Raw genomic sequence first — 18,342 nt, 5'->3', positions numbered from 1 at the left:
CATCGTACCCCATACTTTATTTCGAAGAACGCTTTTCAAATCAATCATCGAAACAATCTCTGAGAAATAAATATAGGAAACTAAAGAACAAAACGTAATTACAACAAATAACAAAATAACTCAATGCTGTTATATAGTCGGATTCCATAAATTCACATGTTTTGACAGATTATTTTATAGTTTTCTCAAAAATGTATGAGATATATTAATCCTAGTTAGTCAAGTGATGAATCATATGCTACTTCTGACATACAATCGGGGAATTAAAAGGAATATAAACAATAGCCTTCATGTTATTTTCAAGGAGAAAATGTCTTATTTTACAGATTTAATTAAAAATAAAACTTTCTTTATTCAATAAAACATAAATGCTACAAGTAATAAAAATAAAAGAATGAAACGAACTATAATTTAATAATTACAATGAAAGATCATGGCATGAAATTTCGGGGCAGTAAAATCTAGATACTGGTTCTATCGGTACTAAGTCTAAAAGCAAGCCACTGAAAAAAACTACCGTCTATGCACCGATTAGTATATCAAAAACTGTAAATCAGAGGAAGTCCAGTTATGCCATTTAAAGACTGTCAAAATGAGAGAGTACCTTAGTTATAAATGTAATAAAATTGTAAGTGATTTCCTCTAATGATCATTAACGATAACAGTGAACTGTGGTTAGAGTTTCATATTTTGGGTCGATGGACAATCGAGACCTCTTTCCTTTCCAAAATTCTGTCATGTATGTGGAAATGTGGTGCTCTCTAGATTTTCTGTCAGTAATCAAATGCACATTGTTAAAGCATAGTTATTATGGAACTGAAGTTCCAATTTGTATATCTATCCAGTTCTCATATACGATTACAATTCGAAATTCCGTAATTCACCCCTAGATGTATCTCCGGATATATCAAAACGATAAGGTTATAAAACAAATCAAATTTATCAAAAAAACCCATAAATTAAAAAAAAACAAATCTTAGAATTTTTATGGAAATAACTAAATATACTATTCAAAACAGATGCCTTGATTTTTTTTTCTTTACATAAAAATGAAAAAAAGCAATGCATCTATTAGAAAATGCGATAAGCTTTCAATATTAAAAAATGATTCAATCTTATTCAAAAAAATAATTTTTTTTTGTATTTAATAAGAGGAATAAATTGAAGTAAATTTGTAAAAATTATTTATCTTAACTATTATATTATTACAATAAAAAATAAAAATAAATATTAGAACGATAAAAACTAGCATTTCCTAAGGATAATATTATGGCGAGTGAAATTTGCATCAGCAAAAAACAATGAAAGTTATGTGAGACATAAAATTTGATATATTTCTTTGGTAATTCAGGCAAAAAATTGTATAGAGTAATGAAGTTGATTTCAAAGAGATTATTATCAGGACATTTACTTTTTTGAAGCCACACTTTTAACATTTGTTTGTTTATTAGCTTGCAGTAGAAGATATTTCATTTTTTGTTTTAAAGCAACGCAAACAGTAAAGTTTCAATGGAAAACAAAAAATATTTTTTCGTAAGAAGACTAGTATTAAGTAAAACAGATAAGCCTATATATATATATATATATATATATATAAAGATTTCAAAACTGCCATCGTCTTCGATAAAGGATTATCAAAAGAAATCACTGAAACTTGTTTTAAATTTTGACAAAGTCTTTCTTTGAACTATCTTATCTTGCTACTAAGTTGTTATTTTCAGCAAGATTTTATCTCTACATTCTTCAATATCTTAGCAAAAGTATTATCTTAGGAGATTACCAACATCCTACCAGTCTTCTATATAAAATAGTTTCGGCCCTTAGAAAGAAGTAACAAGCAGCACAATTTTTTTTCTTGACACGTGAGCAAAGACAGCTGCTTCTTACGGCTGAACACTTTAATTCTTACTATTTATTCCGATTTAAAATTATCATCATAAAAAAAGGCGAAGAGTATAAAAATTCTACACTAGTTATGATTGTATTAAATGTTGAAATTCGGATTTTTAATATAACTTTTTGCAACTTTAACAAATTGAAATCCAGGGAAGGGACTCTTAAAAACAAAAACAGCAACTGATTCAGAAAAAAAATTCTGTCAAAATTCTTAAAAGGATTTTTGTAATCGAGTTGGATTCAAAGGCATAGTGGACTAGAAACAGCAACACAGTTCTTTTAAAATTCATAAATAAAGGACTCCTTGAAAGAAGGAATGTTCAAATGTTTCTTCTCTTTATTTCTAATCCATCCTTATAATAATGAAAATATACAATTTTATTAATGTAGTTTGATATCGACTAATGTGTAGAGTACCGTCAATAAAGTCACTGCTGAAGTCTCAATTTTATATTTGTAACTCCAATGAAATATAGGGAAAAAGTATATCGGGTCAAAAAGGCACAGTAAAAAAGTAATTGAGATAAGAAAAATCTCATTAAACTTATTATCAATCAATAAGAAAAACCCTATTGAGATATTAAAAATCTTATTATATTGTATAATGACAAATAGTTTGTGGCCCTCAGTTCTGATAATTCTTGACATGGAAGCGTTTCAGCTCCAATTAAATTAATTTCAGTCGTCCTTCTTAATAGATTATCGATGATTAATGAATTAATTTTGAAACTAAATGCTTGTATAATTTTAAGTTTGGAAGTTATTTATATTATTATTTGGTTAGAATCATGAGGCCCGCTGTGGGCTGGTGGTAAGGTCTCGTCTTTGCAATTGTAGAACTTCAAGTTCGAGATCTAATTCCACCGAAAAACCGTTGCGTAAGCGGGTCTGGTGTACACTAAATCCGTCGGGGTCAAATGTCCTTCCGTTGGTATGGTGTGGAAATTTGGAGAGAGAAGATGCCGGAGTCAGGTGTCATCCTTATCATCTGGTCTCGGTTCAAAATTACAAGGTCCGTGCCAAAATAGTCCTAATTTTGCTTTAAAACGGGTCCTTAATATAACTAAACTAAAATTGTTTGCTATCATGAAAAGTTGTGATGCTATTTTAAATAATTAATTGATATTGTATGAATATTGATATAGATTAAAACTTGAAATTAATAAAAAAAATGTAGTCCAGTAAATCTGTTTTCGATTTTAAAATTCTCTTTTTTTAATTCCATGTTTGTTTTGAAAATATAAACAATTTGAGCAAAAGAGACTTCAGAAAATAGCATTCAAGGAAAAGTGAAACAATAATTTAAGCTTTTTTTACAAAATGATTTCGAATAATCGCATTTTATCTAATATCTTATTGAAACCAAAATTTTTTCTGATATCTTATCGAAATTAACCCAGCTGGGTGATGCGATGAATCAAATAATTCAGACATTCCGCATCCTTCAGATTTGTTTTTTAATTTATTGTATGCATATACAAAATGTGGTTATCGAATTCACATGAATAATATAGATGAACGAAAAATTCTTGTTTGCACATAAGAACTAGATAATTATTACAGACCATTTAATTTTCTTCATTTCCTTTTTGTAATGTGCCAACAAATTTTCTTCAATTTCTATTTTTTAGCCGTACTCGTTTAATCTTTAAAAAAAAATTAAATTAAATACTGTCAAAAGAAAAAAATAACAAATTTTAACGTATCAGAATTCTTATTTATTAGCAGGGTTTAAAAGATAAATTTAAAATTTAGTAGGTGAGGGATATAATTAGTAACTTTCTTTTAAAAAAAAGAAAAGCAAATTCCAAGACATTAATGCTTTATTTATTTCTAGGTAAGAAGGAAAAAAAAAGGAATACGCAATGAGAAAAAAAATATATTACATAATTTAACGTCCAAAAAAAATACAGGAAGGACGGAAACGCAGCGGGAACTTTAATCTTTTTTTACTGTTTAAGAAAAAAGCAGGTGTATGAAAAAAATACTCTCAAGATTTACGCATGGAACAGAAAAATGGCTTTTCCTGATGTCGCTAGGGTAGAATTTTTTTCCCTGTTTCATATTATAAAACTTGGATGCAACTTTTAAGAAACTTCGAATCAATAAACGAAGTTAGAATTTCCAACATTTATTGAAATCAATAAAATTTCAATTTCAATTAATAAACTTTAAATGTATAATTTTATTGATTTTATTCTTTCAAAAGGGCTGAAAACAGATTGGATGAGTTAAAACTGAAATTTTCCTTTACTATGCACTTTTCTCACGAAGTTCACAAATGATTTGCAAACCAGTTAGAGGAAATTACTACACTGCATTTTTTTAAAACTTTCTCCGACATCATTATCTTTATAATGCATAAAAAACGCTTAAATTTTTATTAGAAAAAAAATTGAGGCATCGAATAAAGCGCATGCATTGATAAACATACGCTTTCGAATATAATAATTTTATCAATCAAATATAAATAAAAAAATATCTTTAAATTTGCATTTCTCTGGACCAAAATTAATGAGTTAAAGAAATGAATCTCTTTTAAATTGAATACTTGAAGTAATCTAATTTCCTAGAAGATAATTAGCTCTTCCATCACGCTACTGCTAATACCCATTCAGAGTCTTACAGCATCGCAGATATAAGGATTTAAATTAAATTAGAAATTTAATAAGACAAATTGGAAATAATATTTGCTTAGACATTTAAAATAATCATTATTTCAATATATTCCATTCATAAACAGTCAGAACAGAATATATGTGTTTTTCAGATTCAGGAACTATATCTTATTATCAAAGAGGAAACGAAACAATTTAATGGATAAATTTATTATTTAATTATTAAAAGACTTATGAATTCATTAAAAGTTACTTGGGATAAGAATTTTAAAATATATAATAAACTGCATAATTCTTTTGTAATAAAATCAATTTCTTTTTTTTTCTTCTAACAGTGGAATAAATATTTCAAAATAACTTTTAAGATACTAAAGTTATAAAAAAAATTAATCATCATTGATTTGAAGCAACGTTAGTGCTATTTTGAAACCGCATTCGTAGTCTTGCGCGATGGTCAAATGAATATGATGATATTTAAACTGCATTTCAAGGAAACTTACACAACATACCGACTTGACGCTATTTAACAATCGTAGTAGATTTAACATGCACTTAAACTAGAATCATGGTGGAGTTTGAAAAAAATCTGTTTTTATTTTTTGTATGTATTCTTGATTATCTATTCCAGAAGTCGCTACTCAAAGGATAAGATGTAAGAAAGAATTAAGTATTTAGAATAAACTATAAAAATCTAATATTTTTGTAAACTTCATGATCATTAAGTTATTACAATTAAATTCATATTACAAAGAAGTTTAAAATCTTAATAAAAATGTTGAGTAGGTAAAACTCTAAGAGTAGTTCAGATTTGAACAAATGAGACAGTATTAAATGACATATGTAGTTTCCAATACAATGAATGATCCCTAGGCGTAGGTAAGTGGGTCAGTATTCGGTCTGACATAGCTCTCATGAATTGCATTTGTTGTACAGAAGAATACATTTCGTATTTTTGAAAATAATATTCGCAAAAGTCCAAAGTATCTCATATAAACACATGGTTTTGGAATGAATAGGAACTGATCATTTTTCCTCTGATGGTGTGAAGTCCGATATAAAATGCGATGATTTTAAAAACTAGAACCGAACATAAATTATATAAATTGTTTTCAGGACGAAACTCCTAGCATATAGGAATGTCCTGAGGTATAAGGTAAGATTGTTGAAAAATTTGTATTATTTAGTTCGCACGTCCTGTGAATGCGTACTTAGTTTCGATATGAGTGACCTTTAAACCTTTTGTTTTTTTTTATCTTAATTACTGCACCAAGTCAAGTATAACAATGTTTCTGAACTAAATATGGTGAAATGTTTTAAATGCGTTTTTAAAACTGTATGGTATACTATTGTGTTTTGTGTTTTGTGTTTTGTTTCTTACTATGATCTATCCATTACCTCATATATAAATTGCATAAGGTTGACTGTTACAAGTTCCCATTTAAAATTACCCCTTTTGTATAATCTTTAATCTCTAATAGAAGTTTGTCTAAGAACTTTAAGACCATGTGTAATAGACAAGAAGTACCAATGTTTTAACAATGATTCTATGTCATGTATAATAAGTATAATGTATAATAAGTATAATGTATAATAAGAACGAATGAAATAGAATTGATTTAAGTATCTATTTATGCTTATAGGAAATCGTAATAGAATTGCAAATAAATTATTTTTTTTTGATAAACAGTGCTAAAACTCTACAGTGATATAGTATATTTCCGAATGATAACATTTCGAATTTTAAAGTAGAAACGTATCACAAAAAAGTAAATCTTCCTATGATCTAAGCTGTGTACGTAAAAAATGCTACATCAGAATATTATGTGCAAGTTAATTGAGATACCGGAGCTTAATGATTTTATACACATGACAGGAAAAAGGCTTTGAAAGCGCCTATAGTCTCTACAAATGGAAACTGCTGAGTGATATTTCGAAATTGTCTTTTGAAAATGACTGCACTCAGCAATATTAAAATTGTATATCATTGGTTGAAAAGATTTGAACAGGATACGATGAGGAAGCGATATGATTCAATCTGATCCTTTCTGAAATTCATAAACTATGGCCTGCATTTCAGAAAAAAAAGTTTCAGGAAAATATATCAAGAAAAGTCTAGGGGTATAGGGCTCTTTGCAATTAATTGGAAAAAATACAGAGAAATAAAACGTATTCATTTAAAATTTTCTCTTGTAGCAAATACTGGTAAATTGATGTTTTTTTTCTGTATACGGGAAGCTTCGTAGAGGAATGTGAAATGCAAGTTGTTTAGTAGTTTGAATAATCTTCACATAAGACCACGGAATGAATGGTTCAACTAAGCAAGCAAACCTGTCAACTGAATGAAACACAAATAGTAGAAGTATGTAATCCTTCTGGGGAATCTAAGTTAGTTTATTTTAGCTATATTAACATCCTGTTTTTAAAGCAACACTAGGACTATTTTGGGACAGACCTCGTAATTTTGAACCGCAGTCAGATGACGAGGACGACATCGGAATCACTACAACATTTTTTTCGGTTATCACCCATTTCGAAATCTTCACTGTGGTACACTTATAAAAAACATTTAGCATATCTCAAGAACAATTTATGAATACATACTATGCAGTTATAATCAAGGACAGCGGCAACCATTGTGGTCCGTTACACATTGACGAAACAATGAACAACAAGCAGAATGCTGCTCTTTTCCTATCACATCTTATCTTTTGCACATGACATGTAAGAGAATCGTAGTAAACCCCCGTTTTCAATGCCTTGCCAATGTTGTCAATGCAACCTCTGCCTGCCTCATGTAATTACGACAAAAAAATGTAAGCCGGATAGTACCGAAGCCGGATAATCGGTTTTGGTATAGTATTATTTTGTAACCGAAGCAATTTTTTAATTGAATTCGGTTCCTCTGAATAAATTCTGCATCATTGTCTATTTGGAATCAGGTTAACATTTTAATAGATTAAAAAAATAATTATAAATACTTTTTTTCAAATCATTTTCTTACCTTACTCTTTCCACTGTATCTCCTAATGTATTTCTTAAATTGTTGAAATCCGGATAGTATCCCTCTGGCGGAGCTATCACTTCTAAAAGACCAGAATCCAAATGTTTCTGGAACCTGTTAAGCACATATTAAAATATTTCAACATCAGCTTCTTATTAAAGTTTTATGTCACTTAAATAGCTTTTAAAAGATAGGCAACTGACAAAATAAACTAATGCTTAAGATAAATTTTAATCCATGAAGCGTTAAATAAGAATTAACTTTTCTTCAACATTTTGAAATTCAGATTTTTAAAAAATTTGCTTCCAGAAATGGCAAGAAATAATATAAATATATTATTATTAGAAAAGTGAAGAATATATCAGAGTATTAAACATACAATTTAGGTGCCAATAGAAGTGAGTAAATTTATAAATGACCTTACCATAAAGGCTGCAGAAAATAATTAAAAAATTTATTCTATCTCCATTATTTTTAAAACTTACTTAATTCAGAATTAGAAATGATCGTTAAGTTTAAATACAAAAATTGAATCCAAAAGAAAGAAATGATGAATAGACGAGAGGTCAATATTTTGGACCAAAATCAGACCCCTCAGAGAAAAAATCCTTTGTTTGAATCCTTGCCTGAGAGTGGATTCATCATTCTATCTATTTGGTTCCTTTTTTCATTTACACTTAATATTTATTTCTAATTTAGTTATGTTCATTTGGTTTTTAGTTGTATTAGCATTAACGCTCTCTAAATACAATGTATTTTTTCATTACTTTTGTTTCAGGATATATTTATTTTTAATTGCATTTCATAATAATTACTTTTTTTATTAAAGGTTTCTTAATTCAGAATCTAATTTTTAGAACGATCAATTCAAATTCTTCTACGAAAAATTAGGCTAAGAGATTTTTGGAATCTACTTTTATTATGTAGAAGTATAATATTATGGAAGCGACTGACAAACAGCCGTCATATGAAATGAGCTATCATATTTATCATGTGACTTTGACATCAAATGAATTGACTTTGCTATTAACTTATTACTGCAACATACCGTAAGCAATTATATATGGGCCAGCTTTTAAATTGAAAAATGAAATCTGATTCAATGTACAATTTTGGTACTTTCCTATTATGTAGTCTTAACACGTTGACTGCCACATCACTCACACTCGCATGATAGCAAAAATTCTCAATCAGTGTAGAATTTGATGCGAGTAGAGCAGGCCTATGTTTAGTTTATGTCATCATGTTTTTAACACTTTTCTCAGCACTTGAATCACCTGTGATTCATACATAATATCGAGTTAGATTTTTTTGTGTTCTACAATTAAAAGAATGCAAATAAGGAAGCATCTTATTAGATAGTGGTTCGAATCACAGACATCAATCATAGCAGAAAAATGAAAAAATTTAGATTTTTATTATTTCAGAAACAATTTTGATACTGGAAATTGCTAGTTATCATGTGAAATAACTTCTATTGAAAAGAATAATTATCGCATATCTACAATGCATAAATTAATGTTTAATTCAAAGATGAAAATATTCTCACACAGCATCAATTGCAATGTATTAGATTAGTATTCCCCTAAAGCAAAATTGTTTCAATACAGTTGTTTATTCAAAACTGTATTGTATGAATGTTCGCGGATGAAAAACTTAAATCAAAACCTATTAATTGGTGAAATTAAAATTTGAGTGAAAACAGTAACATAATGTGTTACATATGCATCGATTAGACGTATCATGAAGCAAGTATCTTTATGCATTAAAATATCTTAAAATTCAATTTACTTAAATTTGTTAGCACCGTCTTAATAATTCAAATGATCACTTTCTTTTACCTGTTTTAATCCCAAATTAAAATTCCTCCTGCATTTACTCGTATAATTTAAAATTAAAGCATATTTCTGACAGAGAGTTTTCCTTTAATTCAAAGCTAATGACGCTTGGATTTTGCAAAGGAAATTATCATTGCGTGCGCATTAATTAATAGAAGCAGATTATACTCACCGATTACGGATCTCCTGCGTCTGTTCTTTCACGTAGTCTCGATCGATCTGCAAAAGGGAGAAGAGATGGATATTCCTGAATTTAGTTTTAAGCCATGAATAATGCATGAACTGTGACTAACGTGCTAGAAATTCGGGGGGAATCTTTTCGAAATTCAAAAACAACCGGGCACAGTTTATTAGCATTAGCCCGAGGCTCTTCGAGATCTGGGTTACGAGTTTCAATTAAATAAATTGCGTCCGAAAGGGAAGAAAATAGCTATCATGCGGATATTAAAAGAGGAGATCGGAAAAAGGAGTGAGAGACCGAACAGTAATCGAATTGCAGAAAACAATTCGAAGGGTATCTGTCATTAAATGCTGGGAAATTTATTCGCTGGAAAACTTTAATACGAATTTCCAAAATTTTTAAGAGATGCTTTAAACGAAGAAAAGTGTTGTCAATTATATTTCCAAATTAGAAGCTTTACAAACTACAAGTTAACGCTTCAAATAACAATTTAAATTGCCCTTTTCTTGAATAAATTTCAGTTAAAAATTCATTACTAGTTAAAAATTATAAATTTAATTCAAACTATATCATAACAGATTCATCTTAATAACGAATGAATCTAAAAATACTGTTTGCAATTTTTTTTAAAAATAATAGTAGATAATTTATATATAGTCGTTTCGTATTAAAAATGTTATTACAATTAATTCATGGAAATTAATTGAAATAACATTTATCTTTATCAATACAATATGAATTTTTAAGACCTTAAGAATTTGCATGAAAATGTAGTAGTAGTGTTTGTTTTTGTAGTAGGTACTAGTAGGTTGTATTTTTGTTTTGTCGTTAAGTGCATTCGAAAATTTTATAAACAGTTGTCTTAAAACAAATGTGATAGCATTTTCTGCATTAGATAATAAAGAAATATTGATTATCTACTTCAATACTGAATCTTAAAAAAAATATGAATGTTTCTAATTGTCATAACTTTAGAATATTTTGTAAACGAATTTAACCATTGCTATTAAATTAGAAAGTCACATGTCCTAATTTTCTACTACAGAGTTAAAAAAAATATTTAAATACCATTCGTACAAAAAAAAAACACGAATATCTTTTCTTTATGAATTCTGTTTAGCAGTTTTTCACCCGTGTGATTTCATAAATTATTCTTAAAATTTTTATAGTAAGGTTTTTAAAGTAATTCTTTGATTTATTCTAACTCTAGATGGCATTTAAGGGAAAGCTAAACAAATTTCACACCTAAATTTTAAATTTCTGTATTAAATAAATTTTATATATGTTCAGAAATAAACAGTAAAAAATTACAATGAATAGTTTGAAGAGTAAAAGTATAATGAACAAAAGAATTTAGAAAATTCAAATATGAGAAATAAAAAAAAAATTCCAATTATATTTGAACCCCAGTTATAATTTTATACTTTTTTAAACGACTTATAAACAGCAAGAATAAAATACTCAAAATATGTACATAAAGATTATTTTCACTAGTTAATTTTCATATTTAAATTAATAATAATTAATGTGAAACATTTGTGAATTAATTCTATAAAATTTCAATAAAATGTCTGCCTAATTTAGAAACAGTGAATTAACTTAACTCATTCTTGCAATGATATGTTTTACTCTTTTATAAAATTTCTTTGTGTCTATTTAAAACTTCAATTAAAAGAAATTTTCTTCAAAAAAATTAATTACTTGTGCAATGTACAATTCATGCATAATGTGCAATTTAGATATTCATTCATTTCTTAATTTCAAAATTTACAACAAAATTATTTTTTTAAATTTATAATCAAAACTTTAAAAAAACGGATATTTTATATGAAAAAAAAAAACTTATATTTTCGGATATAATTTCTTGATAGAAACATAAATTTTTAAACTAATGTGGAAACATAATTGAAAAATAAAATGAATAATGCTGAGTTATTTTACTAACAGGAATGACCATTGAATTATTTCTAGCATAATCTAGTGTATATCGAGCAAAATCGTGAATAACAGTGAATAAGAATGTAGTAAAAGAAGCAAATAACTTCTCATTCACTTGATAATTTTGAAATTACTTTTTACACTGCCCCGTTCACAATTTTTTAAAGCAATAACGCTACTTTAATATAGATTAACATTATTGTTCATAGATGACATGGAAGTATAAATTCTGCTTACCTCGGCTATGCAGACAATAAGCAATGCATCCTCCTTCTCTTTTTCGTCCATATTCTCAATAAGGTTTTCTAGCGTAGGAATCAAATAACTTTCAATGGGCCTCTTGACAGTTGGTATCCCCATCACCATAGTAACTGCAAGATAACGGTTCATTGGAAGATTACCGATAAGCAAACTTGTTTCACATTTTATGCGTTATTAAAATTTATTGCTTAACTCATTTCATTATCTGGTGGAAATTTCCTTTTATAATGAGAAAACCACTGGCTAAATTAACTGCACCCAATATACCCATACGTTATCACTATAATTCATTCTTTAAAGTAACTCAATTTACGTTGCGGGCATTGTTCTCTCTTTGGAATTGTGATTATCAAGTGAAATTCTCGAGGTATGGGCTGCGCTGCTTGAGCTTGTAATTATCGAAAAGACTTTTTACTGCTTCGACTGCAATTTGTTATCGAATAGAATCGGTGTCTCGTTTCAATGGCTTCTTACAGTTAGCTAGAAGTCAAGGTAATTACCTTTATTTGAATTACAATAAGCGATTCGGAATTCCCGATTTCATAAAAATGCATTTGCTCGAATATCATACAAATGTCCCATACTAAATGCGTAATGATTACATATCGTTTATTAAAGATATGATATTATGAATGTAATATGTGCATTTGAAATGCTTTTGTACTAGGAAAGGCAGAAAGTTATTAGTTTTTTTGAAAAGATTTAATTATTGTTGTCACGATATAAAGGAAAAGACCATCATTTTTAGATGTGTTTTACAGCTTCTTTGTTAAATCTACAGTTAAATAATAACACAATCTAAATAGGAAGGCAGAAGACAGAGAAAAGTTATAGAAAAGAGAACAGAATTCATAGAGTTTCACAAAGGAATCTTTTTTAAAATTTAGTTGAGATAGTATTTATTGTTTGCTCGTATAGTCGCTGAATCATGAGAATAGAAAAATTCATTAACTCGGAGAGTTAAGAAGTTTAAAATTGAGTCAATAGAAAATAATTATTTTAAGAATCGTGTGTGTGTGTGTGTGTGTGTGTGTGTGTGTGTTTGTGTGTGTGTGCGTGTGTTTTACAGCATAACATTGTCTAACAAATCAGTCTAAACACGAATAAATTGGGTTCTGCGTTTTCCCTAATTAGTTCGGTATTCTCCCTAGTTAAAACGCGTTTTACCTAGTTAATTCGGGTTTTCATTGTAACATATATATTTTATATTGAAACGTTTAAGGCTCAGAAGTATTGTTTAAATTTTTGGAAAATTAACCAATTTTATAACCTACTCTTTTTTTCAAATAATTGAATTTTATAGTTTAAAAATTTTATGTTCGCTGTGTCGATTTTATAAAATGAAATTCTAACTTCCTGTTTATTATGTACAGCAAATATTTGAATTTACTTTCTTTTTTTTTTGAGAAATGAATTCATTTTTCTACTATAATATTTATTTAAAAAGAAATTTTTACAGCATGAAAACTTTTATCAGGACTTCTTTGTGTTAAATTTAGGAGCCGAAATTTCAAATATATCTCATCATCTAATAATTAAGAGTAAATGAAAAAATACTAATTTAAAGATCAAAGGACATGAACCCACTTATTAGTTTTTTATTTCATAAAGATTCAAGAATATTATGAATTTATTTTCTTAATTCCTATTTGAACATATCATTATACTGCTGCTAAAAATGAGATACGAATTTATAAGATTATGAAACATGCATTCTAATCAACTCAGAAAGTAGAAATTTTTTAGGTCTGTTTGTAAAGCAACTACTACATTTGAACGAAGAAAATAGGTGTTGTTGGAATAATAATCCAACTATAAAAAAGTGGTTAAAAGTGGAGACGACTTGGTTACAATTTGGCGACTTTAACGACAAAATGGATAGTGCTGGAAACCGAGAATTTTCACGATCTGTCCAATAGGAATTGAGATATACCCAGATACTCCTGATTGGCCCAGAAGGTTCTCGCTCTGCTTCCTGGGAACTTTAAAAGGCCGGCAGTGTCAAGCTATAAGGCGGAGTGAATTAAATCGTGATCGGAAGCGCAATCGTAGACAAGTAATGAGTCTTCGAGAGGATAGTGAAGCAACGGTGTAGTTCCAGCGTGGTGTGGAGAGAGTGCTGGATTGCTGTGTGCCGAGTCCTGTTGTCTACTGTGGAAGTGGCGTCGTGTCGCGTGGATAATAAACAGTTGTGAGAAGCGAGGAGACAGTGAGAAGTTCAGCAGTTGGAGAGACCGTAGAGCGAAGGTTCGGGGTTCTCTCCTGCTGGATTCTGTCTGGCCGCTTTGTGTGCTGTGGTCGATTACTACTTGTGGACTACTGTCTGTCGTAGACTGTTGCTGTGTGTTGTCCTATGTTCGTCTCGGTTGTAAATATTTGTTGTCTGTGTCTTCGTGTAAATACAGGTCGTTGTTGTTTTCTACTGAAGCCTGTTGATTGTGTTTTCACACCATACACCCACTAACAAAGCGAAACCGGTGGTGAAATTAGTAACACTATTTTGTATTTTTTCACAAAGGGAAGAAAGTTGTCTGTAACGAAATAGATATATGAATAGTTTTTGGTGTGTTAATAATAAATATACTTTCCTTACTAAAACTAAATTTCAAAATTTATTTTATTTTACATTTTACTAAACGTTGACCAATGTTCCATCTGACCACCTTAAGTTGCTATAGAAGATTAGAACCGTCATAATCCCAGGAAAAGAGATAAAAAAAAAACTCCGCAATATATGTTTAAGCTATCAACACATCAAAAATTAGAATTTTCTGAAACTCAATATTTAATTTCCACCTTAATTGAATAAAATCTAATGAATTTTGAATATCAGATTTGCGGTGTTTATTCCTAACTTTTTGAAAATGATCCATGTTTAAAGGGTGAGTGCTGATGAAAAAGAGATTGTTTCTCAACATCATCAACAGAAAGTATTCTGAAGTAAACATGAAACAGATCATAAGATGTATAAATTGAAAGCAGGATTAAGCCGTTAGTTTGACGGGAGTATTAAATAATTTTATTTTGACTTATTTCCAAACTATCAAACGATAATTTCTAGTTAACTATCATCGCGAACTAATGAAATTTGCAGAAAGATTCAAATAAAAATATACTGAATGGGCAAATAATCTAGGAATCATGTTTCTGAAGGATATAAGAAGAGCACGCAAATCTTTAATGACCCATAAAAATTTATCAGAGTTTATCTAAGAAGGGAATTTACATCCACCATAAAGCCCACGATTTCCCCTATAAAATTATGGTTTCGTTAAAATTGTTTAGCAAATGTCTTTGAATGATAAGAGTCATAATATTAATGATGCAATGAAACCGGACTTGGTTCAGTTCTTTATTGATAAGGACAAAACGTTTTGAGAATATGATTTAATAGAATTGTAAAACAAAAAAAACAAAAAATATTCTAAAAACAAAAAGAATATCAGCATGGTACAAAAGGTCCTGTGAATGTTGTTGTGTAATAGAATTATAAAAAAAAAAAAGATTAAATTGTTCCAAAAATGAAAAACATATTAGCAAGGTACAAAAAGTTCTGTCAATGTGGTGCAATATATTATATAAAAAATAAGGATAAATTGTTCAAAAACTGAAAAAACACATTAGCATGGTACAAAAGGTTCTGTAAATATAGTTTAATAGAACTATAAAAAAAAGAATAAATTGCTCTAAAAATGAAAAGCATATTAGCATGGTACAAAAAGTTCTGAGAATGTGGTGTAATAGAATTATAAAAAAAAGATAAATTATTCTAAAATTTAAAAGCATATTATCGGTAAAAATTCTATCATTGTTTCATAATTTGTGCGTTATTTCGTAGGGGAATAGCTCAATTATTATTGCACCAACCAAATAATACTATTATGATCGAAAATGTGAAAGAGACAAATGTGAAAGTTTTGACAATTATTTTTCTTTGGCTTGTAATCTGATCTCTATATGTTTTCAATTTGTCCTTCCAAATCATGTTTTTGTATGTGTGTGTGTGCCAACATGTTTTTGAAAAATATCATCCGCAACATAACGGCTAAAAACATGCATATGAATATGCCTCCGAATTCCCTGTATAAATTTTGTTACACTGTTATTATTAATCACAGGGCTATTATTTGCGATCGCATTCCGTCAACTGAGAGATTAAATTGCGCGCCTAGTATTCCAAAACGCTGCATGACTTCAACAAAAGAATATATTCAGGGGTTCATATAAGTATTATTGCCAACGATGAATGCATAGATCCTATATTATTTTAATTGGAAATGAAATTATTGACATGTGTTAATATTAATTAATTAGCATGCATTTAATTAATTCCTCTCCATTTTGTGAATATAATTTTGGTTTAATAAATTAATTTGCATCTACTTTAAATTTTCCACTTTTTTTCACTTTTTATGATACAATCCTAACAGTGACCGAATACTGTAATACCCGCATTTCATATTTTCAGATTCAGTAGCTGGTATCTGTTAAGACGCATTTTATATTAAACCAGTATTATTTTATAATTTTGACATTGAACTGTTTTTACAATCTTTCATATGTTCTAGATATCATCGCAAGACATGTCTTTTAGACGTTGAAACCTCTCTCATACGAAAGCATTTGTTTACTTTTCAACTAGGCATTTCTTCTATGATTCTAATATTCTTCCTTCTTACAGAATTTCACTCTATAAAAGATAAAGGTTAAAAAAACATTTACAAGAAAAACTCTACAACTCTGTCCAATATTTATCCCAATGTCATTTTTAAAATTGAAAATTGTCGTTTAGCAATCTCGCAGGTGGTACCGCTGTTCTCACTCGACACTAAATATCCGCTTACAGTCATTGAAACTTTACAACACGACGTAACCTTTTTATAGTTATTGTTAATTGATTGGAAAATAAAAGTCAACCCAGATAAATGTGCATTAATCTTTTTTTTTTACCTAAAAAAATGTAAAATACTTGATATTAGCCCAATCCAAATGTTTCGTCAAACCAGATCTAGGATAAAAATAATTTAAATACCTAAGGTTAGTTCTTGAGGTAATATTTACCTTTAATACCATACCTTAAATTAGTGAAAGCTACAATAACGGTTGTTAAACTCAGCAGCTAATTGCTCGATGGAGTAAGCTATCGATTAGTTTCAAGCCCCGGCTTTGTAAATCAATTATAAGATCAGTCATAACGTGCGGCAACCCATCTTAGGCAGCCAATTCTGCCGATAATGTTATGAAGTTGCAAGCTTTCCATGACAAACAAATGATGAAGATTATAAATATTCCCTAGTATGTGAGAAGAAAGGTATTGTATGCTGATCTGCAAGGAACCAGCATATGATCCTAATATTCCCAGCTCTAGAAAAATAAATCTAGAGATGCAGTTGATAATATCTACATCAATTTTCCGTCTGTAAAAATATCGAGGATTATCCACATCGTTACTAAGCAGAATTATTAAAATCTTTTGAAAATTATTTCTTGTTTCTAATCTATTGTAGATAACTACAAATTTTTACACGCATCAAATTTCTAGTAATTTTTCAAACTTTTAAGATAATCAAAAAAGAAAAAAAAATTGAAACCAGTGTTAAAATAGCATGGTACGAACTGCATAATTGCATTACATATATTCTTCTCCTATAAATGGTTTTTATATTTTTTCAAAATTAAATTTTATCAAAACGTTTTACGAAACTCGTTGTTATAGCTTTAGACGCTGATTTCTATAATTTCAAATAAATTAAAAATTTTCCGTCAATAAAAATTATAAGTTTCTATTTCAAATTATGATATGGAGGTGCTTGCGACCACTTTATCACGTCTTGGAACTCCGAAACAACTTCACGTTACTGTTTCCCTTGCTCGTATACATGCAATATTATATTAATAGCGTACATAAGCGGCAGTTAATTTCTCAATCTATTATTTTCTCCTGCTTGACTGCAATTCTTCACATTTGTGTTTCAATACATCAACGATTTTTTATGACCAAGTTGTTCAAGCATTCTTTTTGAACTTTACATGGTTCATATTTGTAAATATGGAAGTTTGCAGTTGATTCTTTTTGATGTGATCGCTTTTTGAAATTTTTTATACTTGCATATCTTTTATGAAAATACTTATTTTAACAATTTTAGAAATGAACTATCAATTATTTAATAAATTAAACGTTGGTTACAATCGCGTGGCATCAGCTAGTGTTGAATATGGGAGAAAAACATTTTGAGTTTTCGTAATATTTATAAACATTTATTAAAAATTAAAGATTAGTAACTAAAAAAAAATAATATTTAAAAATTTCTCTTTTCTAATGCACTTAAAATATACGTTCGAAGATTGATTCTTTTTTTCAAAGTTACTTGAAATCTCTTCAAATAAACCTTTTCCCTAAAGGATATTTTTATAACTTTATTGAATTTCCACAAGGTAAAAAAACAGTAATACTTCCTAAACAGCTGAAATAAATATAAGAATTGCCTGTTGAAATCTAAAAATTTCTTTATTAGCAGCAAATAAATATATGATAAGGTAGATTTAAGTTTCATATATAATTTCAATGTATGTATGTAATCATGTAACTAATTTATTTAAAATCTTCTC

General features: G+C 28.7%; 1 protein-coding gene across 2 annotated transcripts in view; it reads right to left on the bottom strand.

Moving 5' to 3' along the window:
• Positions 1–18,342, bottom strand: part of LOC129963632 (alpha-1,3-mannosyl-glycoprotein 4-beta-N-acetylglucosaminyltransferase A-like) — a 131,683-nt gene that overhangs the window by 44,378 nt on the left and 68,963 nt on the right. For both annotated transcript variants that reach the window (XM_056078115.1, XM_056078117.1), the window contains exons 3-5: positions 11,710–11,843; positions 9,526–9,572; positions 7,516–7,629 (exon numbers count right to left, since the gene is read on the bottom strand). In XM_056078115.1, the coding sequence (XP_055934090.1) occupies positions 7,516–7,629; positions 9,526–9,572; positions 11,710–11,843 (295 nt within the window). The remainder of the gene's footprint in view (positions 1–7,515; positions 7,630–9,525; positions 9,573–11,709; positions 11,844–18,342) is intronic.

This window comes from Argiope bruennichi, chromosome 3 (genome assembly GCF_947563725.1).
Source record: "Argiope bruennichi chromosome 3, qqArgBrue1.1, whole genome shotgun sequence".
NCBI classification, from domain to species: domain Eukaryota; kingdom Metazoa; phylum Arthropoda; class Arachnida; order Araneae; family Araneidae; genus Argiope; species Argiope bruennichi.
This window is presented reverse-complemented; position numbering and strand designations above follow the sequence as displayed.